General features: G+C 42.1%; 1 protein-coding gene across 1 annotated transcript; it reads right to left on the bottom strand.

Moving 5' to 3' along the window:
- Positions 1 to 466: 466 nt before the first annotated feature.
- On the bottom strand, positions 467 to 5,724 carry LOC147305526 (C-type mannose receptor 2-like). Its single transcript, XM_086277563.1, has 5 exons — positions 5,539 to 5,724; positions 3,983 to 4,202; positions 3,518 to 3,853; positions 1,006 to 1,100; positions 467 to 841 (listed from the first exon to the last, which is right to left on the bottom strand). The coding sequence occupies exons 1-5, from the start codon at positions 5,605 to 5,607 to the stop codon at positions 716 to 718; spliced, it is 846 nt and encodes a 281-aa protein (XP_086133689.1). The 5' UTR covers positions 5,608 to 5,724; the 3' UTR covers positions 467 to 715.
- Positions 5,725 to 10,302: the final 4,578 nt, after the last annotated feature.

The raw sequence follows: 10,302 nt of genomic DNA, 5'->3' as shown, positions 1-10,302 counted from the left end.
TGCTTCTGTGTCAACTACTGCAAGCTAGATTCCCTTGTCTGCAAATTCCAAGGAAAAAACAGCGTGAGGTTTGGACCTGTTTGTCAAACTTTTGTTTGGCTTGTTCCCAGCGCCTCATGGACCATGTGCTCTGTGCCCACGCTGCAAAGCTTCTTAACTGAAACACAGGGCTGGGTGCCGTTTGGTCCCAGCAGGTACGGGGGATCGCCACCTGATCCTGTACACCGGCTGGAAACTGACAGGGCAGGAGAGGAAATACAGCACAGTGGAGAAAGAGTGCCTGGCAATCCGGCCGGCGGTGGACTGTCGTCGTTCGTTCCTCTCACACCCAGACTGATGTGACTGTGTCAGAGCAGGACTGAGGTCTAGTACAGCTGCATCAGCAACTACGATCAGATCAGCTCATTACAGCGTTCGTTATAGAAATAAATGGGATTTCAAGGTTCAAGGTTCTGTATTCGTTTTATTATTATTATTATTTCATATAAAATCTTAATGTTCTTTTTTATATTCACAGAAACAGCAGTCCAGGCTTCTTTCACCAACACCTCAAAAACATGTTGCTCAAAGTCCTGCTTATTCTTTATTTAGCAGTGACCGTTTCATTTTAAATAAGAAAGTAGAGTTTACACAAATTAGAGAACTAAAGAATAATCTTTTTTAAAAGGACAAAGCAGAAAGAAATGTTTCATAACCAAAATTGGTAAAGCTTGTCTTATACAGATGGTTTCGTTTCCTTGTTTCCTTCTTCATCCTTGTTGAAGACTTCTCCTTCTGGCTGCTTCCTCCAGCTCAGTGCGAGATCTCCAGCGACTCCCTGGTCCTTCAGCGTCTGTTTGAGCTGGGACACAAAAATGTGATTTGCAGAATATGACAGACAAAATTATTCACTAATATTTGCTATTCACTCTTTTTTGCTGCTGCATAAGTTTGTTGTTATTAGGTATATGAAAGTTAAAGCAGCTTAAGGTTTGTTTCACAATAACGCTGGAGGTGACCAGTTACCTGTTTCAGCATGGCATCCATCACATCATCGTCATTCAGATCCTGATTGTTGTTTTTCTCCAGCCTCAATCTCACCACTTGCTTGTAGGTAGGCGCTGATTAAAGAACGAGGGATACTCAGGGTTAGAAAACAAAGGATGGACAGCTTACGTCACCTGCTTTTCCTGCTGCCCTGAGTTTAGTTCAGGGTGTCAAACTCATTTCACATGGCGGGCCACATACAGCCTCCTTTCAGATAAACTCTCCTTTCTGTCAGTGACAAAGAAAGAAATCGCTCATCGTTTTTCTGACGCTCCAGATGTTGATCTTGCCGCTTTGACTTCCCATTTAAAGAGTTCGATCACAAATCTCAGAGTAAAAGTTGATTCTGCACTTTGACGGTCACGTAAACGAGGTGGTGAAACAGCACCTCAGACGCTTATCGAAGGTTAAGCCCTTTATTTTCAAGCGTGACTTGGAAAGTGTTATTCACGCCTTTATTACTTCACGTTTGGATCATTGCATTTCTCTTTCAATGGGGGTTGGGCAGGACACTTTGTCACGCTTGCAACTAGTGCAAAATGCCGCAGCACGATTTTTAACTGGCAGAAGGAAATTCGACCACATGGCTCCGGTTTTGGCCTCTCTACATTGGCTTCCAATTGAATTAAGGATCTGTTTTAAAGTCCTTTTATTGATTTTTAAATCTCTAAACGGTCTGGCACCTGTTTGCTTGTCTGATTTGTTGAGGCCTCATGTCCCCATTTGCTCGCTTCGGTCAGCTGAGCAACTGCTGCTTTCGGTCCCAAAGTCACGGCTACAACTTGGAGGAGGCCGAGCGTTCTCTGTTGCTGCTCCAATGCTTTGGAATAGCTTCCCTCTCCATATCAGACAGGCTCCATCAGTGCCAGGTCATAAGTCCAGATTAAAAAACTATTTTTATTCGCTGGCTTTTAACTCTGTGGGTGACTTTTAAATTGATTTTGTTGCTATGTCTGATTTTTGCTATTTTATTACTATATTTGTATTTGTATTGTACAGCACAAGTGCCAATGATGATGATGATCCAGCTGTTTTCACGGTTGTTGCAGTCATGTTGGCAGACAACGGCCGACAGGATATCAAACAGGTTTGATTTTCTATGACTAAATGACTGATGATCGGGAGCTGGTCGTGAGGTCTTAATCGTGACCCCACGTACACAACATGATGCACGACACACGATTAAGGCGAAACTCGGGCCGATCCCCAAAAAGCTCAAAATGGACCAAAAACCACACAGTGGATGCCCAGCTAAAGTTTCACAAAGTAATTTACATGGAAGCTTTCTGTGGTTTCCAGTAGCACATTTAAAAAAGACACGTGGACAATCTGAAAAGAACATATTGAAATGAGTAGTAGCACTTTAGAGGATTCATACACATCACACGGTGTTTGAGAGTACGTGATTAAGGGAGCATTTGCATGGATTCAAAACCTTGTAAAGCAGGAGATGCAAAGCAGCTTCTTCCCAGCTTTTTCACCAGGTGTGTGGAGTGGCAGGGTGACTTTCCCCTGCCTGTATTGAATACTGCTGTTTTAATAGTTTGATGATTTGATGGACTGCCTCTACTGCATCTTCCTAACGGACTGAAACATTGTGCATGTTACTATAAATTGTTACTTAACTTACTTTGAAAAATTCTGGTCAAAAGGACTGAGTGTAACTAAAGGTTAAGGCATAAAACCAGCATATTATACAGAAATCTAAATTAATTCCAAATTATTCTCAGACACTACACTGTGATTGTGATTGGTGGGAGCCCCCCCCCCCCCAGGGTAAAGAAGTGTGGGGTAAGAAATAAAGCAACCTCAGTTTCACAGCCTGATCTCACAGTGCAGCAAATCTGTTGTATCATTACTTTTGCTTCTTTATGGATGGTGTTTAACGTCGGTCTGGAGTGCAGCGTGTGAGGCTCTGAGGTACACGCAGTGTTGCCAACTCAGTAAGGAAAATCGCTATTGGCTGTCCTAAAAGTCGCTAGAAGTCGCTGAATGACGTCATCGCCCAATTTGCATAATTGGTCATGCTAATCTAATGGTAACCTATGTTGATGGAGAGAGAAATAACATTGTGCAAGAGACATAAAGTGAGTAAAAAAGTCCTAAATGCATTTAGAGTTTATTTAGAACTACAAATTAAATTTCTTTTAGCAATTATTGTTTTTTTTAATGTCACAATTCCAACCCTGCTCCTTTACCCGGGCTTGTGCAGGTGCGTCCGCCTCCTCTGCACTGCACCGCAGGCCACGCCCCGCCACAAACATGTAATTAAATTCAAAACTGAAGACTACCTCGATGTTAAATCTAATATTGTGCTTAAATAAAAATAGTAAGTAGACTGAACTCAGTTTTATCAGCTTAAGTCAGTTACCGGTGGTTTTCGTTCAAAAAGCTGAGCAACTCAGTTTATTTGTGTTGGCCTAAATTAGAGAAATGAGGTAAGCTGGAAATTTTGCTGTTCACTGGTGGAAAGTAACAAAGTGCAGCTTACCACTGTAGCAGATAAATGCTGTTTTTCGATCACAGTTCCAGTCCTCCCATACTCCAGATGGAAAGAGTCCTGCCGCACAAACCTTACTCCCTGTGCTTAAATCAGGTTGAGTTGGGTTCCAGTTTCTAAACGTGGAGTTACTACCATCTGTCCACTTCCAGGAGTCTCTGAAAAGGCCGATCCAGGCGGATTGCCCTGCAGGTAGCACTTCTGTTACTCTCTGGTTCTCAGACATGTTTCTCACACTGGCCAGGTCTGTGTGATGGGCTCTGCAGTAGCTCTGAGCCTCCGTCCATGTCATGAAATTGTTGATGAAGACAAATGTCACGTTCAGTCCTGAAAACAGACCAAAGTGAAGTGTTGTGAAGAACAATGTAGATCCCCGAAACACAACAGCTCCGGTTGCAGATGAAAATGCTGCTGACTTCTACATTTAAAAAACATTTTATTAATTAAAACCCTCACCTGTGACATCAGAACAAATGGCGTTAAATTTACTGCCACATCTGTCATTATTCCATAATCCAGTCTCATGTAACTTAGCACAGTGTTCGTTCCCTAACCAGTTGTCCGGTTGTCCAGGCTCCCAGTTTCTGAACGTAGCCTCATTATTTTTGTAGAAATCTGTGTCTGACATCGACCACCTCCAGCCGTTAATGTCACCATACATCCCAATCCAGGCTCGCTGCAAGCAATAATTAAATTGTGTTGACTAAAACGATATGACCTACATTCCTGTCTTAGAAATGAAGCCTGAACTGAGAGCTCTCATTTTTCTTTGGAATCATTCAGTTTGAGCTGGACCGAGGGGAGATCTGGTCACCTGGTGCAGTAATTACCCAGTCACACCTGTAGTTACGTGGTCAGTGGCGTGTTATGTCGACAGACTCAATCCCCAATGGATCCCCTGCAATGGTAAAGTTAGGCTGTGTGTGGACTGTGTTGAGGGTGAGCTTTGGGGGGGAGTGGCCCATGTCCAAAAAACTGAAAAATGTTTTGTTTTACACCCACGTACAGATTAAACACAAAATTACACACAAGGGAAGGAGCCCGAGTTAGTGCATGAGGTTGAACGGTACCGGCTGAGTATAGTTGGGATCACCTCAACGCATGTCTTGGGCTCTGGAACCAGTCTCCTTTAGAGGTGCTGGACTTAATCTGGAGTTGCCCCTGGTGAAAGGCGGCGAGCTGGGGTGGGTATCTAGCTTGTATGTAGGGGTTTCTCCTAGTGGACAAGAGGGTTCTTTCCCTGCGCCTTCAGGTCAGCGAATGGTTCCTAACTGCACTTATGCACCGAATGATGGATCAGAGTACCCAGCCTTCTTGGAGACCTCTGAAACAATAAGCTCCGTTGGAGCAGCCTTTCAACGCCGACACGAACCCGACGTATCAGCCAGAGGTCCCTTTGCTACAGTTCAGAGCCGCGGACCTGTTTTATATACGCGAGGAATAGTTTTCTATACGAGATCGCTGCAAAAAGTGCAGCCTTACCTAATGTCCACCTACTGTTACTCATTTATATTAAGATTAAACATCTAGTTGGTGTTGGTGTGGAGAGTAGCCTTCAGTATTCTGTAATCTGTAGTGGAGTACATTTTAAAAGTAACCGTCCCAACACTGCACAGAGATGATGACTTGACCAAAAACATAATGGACTACTGGGACAATATGTTCAAGTAAAAGCACGAACACAAATCAGAAAACTTAATCCAACGATAGGTGAACATTTATCTGCAAAATAATTGTATTTTTGAGACAATTTTTCAATAATACATTTTTATGTGCACTGAGGTGTTTTCATGGTGTTTTATTGCTTTTTTACCCAAAGGAATGATCTGAAAAGTCGTTTTCAGGCAATAGAAAACATATTTTTTGTAATATAGCAGATTCTTTTTAACTATAGTGCAGAAAAGTGACGACATCCATGCCTACCATGCCACTGATACATACAAACACATTAACTCCCACCTGTGGCTTACATATATCAATTTAATTTAAAAAGAGGATAAAAGTGTACTCACATTTTGGTATTGTGCGTAGTTCATTTTACTTGAGTCTGCCATGCTCTGCAGGATCTTCACATCCTCCATGTTTTCTATGGTGGCCAGGTCTGTGTATCTCTCCCTGCAGTAACTCAGAGCATCAGTCCAGCTCTTCCAGTCATAAACAAAATGGTACTGACGCTTAACATATGAGGAGCCTGAACACAGCCCTGCAGAAATGGAATATTATTGTGTTATATGTAAATATCGATTACATTTGGACTTAAAAATAATTATATAGCTTATCTGTGTGGTTTCAGTGGAATTGTAGTGGTATTAGCTGTGTATTTAATTAGAGCTGTAAAACCACCAATATTAATGTCATAAACATAAAATGACTTCCTAACGATGACTATCCTTCTGTTTCTAGATCAGTTAATATAACAGTAACACAAGGTCACACAGTGCTACCTGATACTGTGTTTAAAATGAATATGAAAATGACATGAAAAATAAAAAACACATTAAAATTCTTGCCTGCTGCAACTATGATGAACAGAAAAACCTTTTCCATCCTTGTCTCTTCCTTGTTTCTTGATATTTCTTGGTAAGTTATAGATTCAAATCTTTCATCTTCATGCGAAGTAAGATGAAAATATCTTAGCTCTAAGGATCACTATAGTTCACCTTCTGTCTCTGCATGTCCACCTGCATTCATGTATCTTCTCTGAGGTCGTCCTCTTTTCTTGGCATTTCCCTAAAAACAAAAATATGTTCTTTTTTTCAGTTGTACAACCTGTAAGGTGTACCTGCCACTCTTCAGCCCTCCTCCCCAGACCCCACCCCAGGTATTTGCCTTTAGAAAGTTTTTACTATGTAAATAAGAAGGTGCAGGCACCAGTACTTCCCATCAGTGGTTAGCATTAGCATCTTCACACACTATTTGTGTGTGTGGATGTTTTCCCATCAGGTGTGTTAACATGTGATTTCAGATTGTCCTTCTGAAATGAGATGGCCAGAGGCCACGTCACACTGGACTCTAGCTTCAGTGAAGATCTTTCTTTCTCTCCTGTTCTCTAACTTTCCCCCTGCTTTTACTTGTATAGCTCCCTCTGTGTGTCTCCCTCCATCCTTTTACACTGACTGCACGTCTTTCTCTTTAATGCAAACTCACTCCTCCTGCCTGCAGGAAGGTTGTTGGTGTGGTCACTGGAGGCCTGTGCAGTACAGTGCAGTGGATCACTGTGTCCACTGCAGCGGCAGCGTCATTGTTTGGCCGGAGGACCCAAGCTGGGTCACGACAGGACGCAACATAAAGTGACTTATTTTACTTCAACCTGAAAGACATTTAGCATTCTGCTTATGTAAAACTGGACGGTTCTCCAAGTGTGTAAAATCAGAGCACGGCGCTCTGCAGTCAGTTCATTGTTGAGCCTTATAACTAACCTTCATTTACAAAATCAGTATAATGACGCTCATGTGTGAGTTCAATAAGGAAGATCTTGCGGTCGCAAATTTTGAAGCCATCATGATAACCTTCTCCCGCTGACGATGTGGGGACCCAACTTTTTTAGCTCCGATTAAAATCAAGACACTCAAAAAGACTCTGGAAAAGAGTCGAATCCTTGGGTCAGAGTTTAATACTCTGAATCAAATGAACAGCAGGAAAAATACATACAGACATTTAGCAAGAGAATTACAAAGCAGAAAGCCAGCAAAGCAAAACCCCGGGTGTACAGCTTTAAGCACAGACGGCAGAGCAACAGCAGAGGGGGAAAGTGCTGGGGTGTCCTCTGGTCCCCTAATATATACGGACCAGTATCCCCGCCCCCTGCTGCTGGGTAACTTACCCACCCGTCCTCCAGCCAGACACAGCTGACACTGAGTCTCATCACCATTAAGCTCCCGTGTTTCACAGTGACGATGCTGAATGTGGGAGACAGAAGTACAAACAGAGAACAGGGAAAGCTTCAACATTCATGGGTGCGACGGCCATTTTTGTCTCCTCTGTCATTTTTTTTCGGTCTCCCTCTTCAGTGTCCAGTGCTGTGGACAGGCCTCCATGGACACCCAAAAAAAGTCACAGCGTCGCCTCAGCTGAAACCTACTAATACACATAAGGTTAAACTAATTCAAACAGCATGGTACAAAAAACAGAAACGCTAATATTTATTGCACTGCAAGTTCAGCTCACAGTAGTTTATTGTTTCTGCAGCAATCGTGGCGCGATGAGGAGGACGCTCAGCTGATGGTCGATGCAGGTCAGACTTTAGCACCCGATGTCGCTTTGAAACTAAAGAACAGGCATGTGTCGGCTTGTGCAGCTAGTTTCAAAACACAAATGTCCTCAAAGATTTGTAAATAAATATAAATGTGTTACAGATGTTCTGCACTCACAGTCAGCTGTTCTAGTGCGTCACTGACCGACTTCTGCCTCTGCTGCTTGCGTCTGCTGTCTCAGACATATTTGCACTCTTTCATAATTGTGACTCCGAGTCTCCTGTGTTTGTATAGTTGTAATAGTGTAATCACTCCAGACCTTTTCCATCTGTCACGTTTCTTTGTAGCCACTTAGAGGGTTTTTGCGCTGATATTTGAGTTCTTTTTAAAATCATTTTGCATCTACATGCAGTTATTTTCTTTGCAGCTAAATGAGTATGAGCCTCGTTTTATTTTGCTGTAGTACTGTAGTCCAGTGTAACATATGTGGTAGTGCCATCATTCTCTGGCTGTCAGCCTGTGTCACTCCTGTACTGCATATTTATATTATTTGTGCACTTTTACAGAGCTGGTTTTAATCTTGTTACACTGTGTATACTGACTAGAAAGGCTTTCAATTCAATTCCGTTTTTCTTTCCCTTCTTATTGCAGTTGTTTTGTGTCTGAAGTTTTCTTGAGAAGCTTTTTCATTTGATTTACTTCAGTCACATCCCCTACAGCCCTCTGTGGGTTGCAGGCCTGTTCAATAGTTCACACAGGCAGTCATTAGAGCGCCTGTAACATCTCCTCCTATGGCAGAATCAGAAAGCCGTGAAAAAGATATTCTCTTTTCCAAACACAAAGGCAAACAGTAGAAAGCAGCACAGAGTGAAAGAGTCTGATAGAGGGAGGGTTAAAAGAGCGACGTACACAACAGAAATACAATCAGACAAGTTTATTTTAATAGAAGAACAGAAATGCTGCAGCACACACACATGAAGGGTGAGTCTGTGTGCAGCTCTGCAGAGCACCAGGACCAGAAATAGGCTGAGAGCACTACGAGCATTTAGCGATGAATATTTCAACCACTCTCTCACTTTGAAAGTCTGGTCTCTCATAACCACCACTCCACCTTCTGTCCCTGCTTTCACTTCTTTAAACTTTTAATCCACAATCTTTAAGTTCACATCTTTGTTACTTTCTCCACAGGCCTGCCCACCACACCCACTCAAACCCATGTCCATTGCTGCTCTCCATCTGGTCCTCTCTTTGGAAACACAATGCAGCAGATGTGGGAGCAATAATCAAATATATGATGGATTCACATGCATTCATAAAGAAAACTTTACCTGGTGATGTGATTGCTTCTTGAAAGTCCTATTCTGACTGCACGTGCATGTGAGATTTATAAACTGGAAAAATCTTATTGGCTTTGTGTTGAGGAAACCAGGGCGATGCTAACAAGAATGTTAGATAGAAAGACTGGCGTGGATCAAACACACACACATTTCTCATGCCAGCGTCAGGGGCCACTGTCACTTAAAAATACACACCAGCCTGCCACGTACAGGTTGAAAGTTTCAAGACTCCCTAAAACACATTTTCCTCGATTTGAGCCTCAGTGATGCAGGTCAGAAAAGTACAACAGTATCAACTTTCATTTTTGTATTGTTTGGGTCACTGAAAATTACATTTAAAATATTGTTGCTGTCATCAAAACTGGTCACTACCCTTACATATAAACGTTTATATACTGAACAGTATGTAAAGGTTGTTACATACGGTGGTCCCTCGTTTATCACGGGAGCTACGTTCTGAAAATAACCTGCGATGGGTGAAATCTGCAAAGTAGCCAGCTTTATTTTTTACAGTTATTATGGATGTTTTAACCGCAGTGGTTCACCTTTCGCTGTGCTGAAAACGATGTTGCACTTTTTACCCTTCACAGTTGAAAAAGACTAGAAATAAATGTTTTTCTTCTTTTGCATTTTATCAATAAATGTAGTGAAAAGTCAGCGAGCACCTGTGAAACCTCATGCTGCGTTAACTTAAATTACATTTGCCATTGAACAAAACTAAACTAAACTAAAGTACTGATGTGGATGAACACAGAACAGGAGGAGTAACGACAGCCTGTCGTACTCTTACCACAGAGATTGTTTTCACATCTGGAGGTTTTCGGGGCATCTGGAGCACAAATCGCCTTTAACATACGGCCGCACTCCTTCATAGTTCCCTCTGAACACACGTACACAAAATATCACACAAATCCAAATCAGACGAACAGAATCAACTTTGGGGGATTTCCTGAATGATTGAATAAACTGTTTAGTTTTAGTCTTAGAGTCATTTTCCAACAGAACTAACACGAAGCACCATTGATGTATAAGTGTATTATACTGTATTGTCTACATTATTGTGAGATAATTTTTTTTAATAGAAGCCACATTTAATGACGTCTCTGCCTTCAGTCAAACATAAAGTGTCATTATTACTACAGTCCACAAGAGGGAGCACTTGTTGTAGTATTGTGCAGCAGTAACACTGGAAGGAGTCGTGGTACTGACGCTGGGTAGTAGTTACAGACGAGGAAGGAGACTCTGT

The sequence above is a fragment of the Aulonocara sp. 'chitande type north' Nkhata Bay genome, linkage group LG20 (assembly GCF_057382095.1).
Source record: "Aulonocara sp. 'chitande type north' Nkhata Bay isolate Kocher_YH1m ecotype deep benthic linkage group LG20, A_spYH_male_GT1.1, whole genome shotgun sequence".
Lineage (NCBI taxonomy): Eukaryota > Metazoa > Chordata > Actinopteri > Cichliformes > Cichlidae > Aulonocara > Aulonocara sp. 'chitande type north' Nkhata Bay.
This window is presented reverse-complemented; position numbering and strand designations above follow the sequence as displayed.

Excerpts from the sequence above, each read along its gene's own strand:
- LOC147305526 (XM_086277563.1), bottom strand. The coding sequence starts at position 5,607 with ATGGAGGATGTGAAGATCCTGCAGAGCATGGCAGACTCAAGTAAAATG. Across the intron at positions 4,203-5,538 it reads ACTACGCACAATACCAAAAT|CGAGCCTGGATTGGGATGTA; the intron begins GTGAGTACACTT and ends TATTGCTTGCAG. Across the intron at positions 1,101-3,517 it reads AGCATTTATCTGCTACAGTG|CGCCTACCTACAAGCAAGTG; the intron begins GTAAGCTGCACT and ends TTCTTTAATCAG.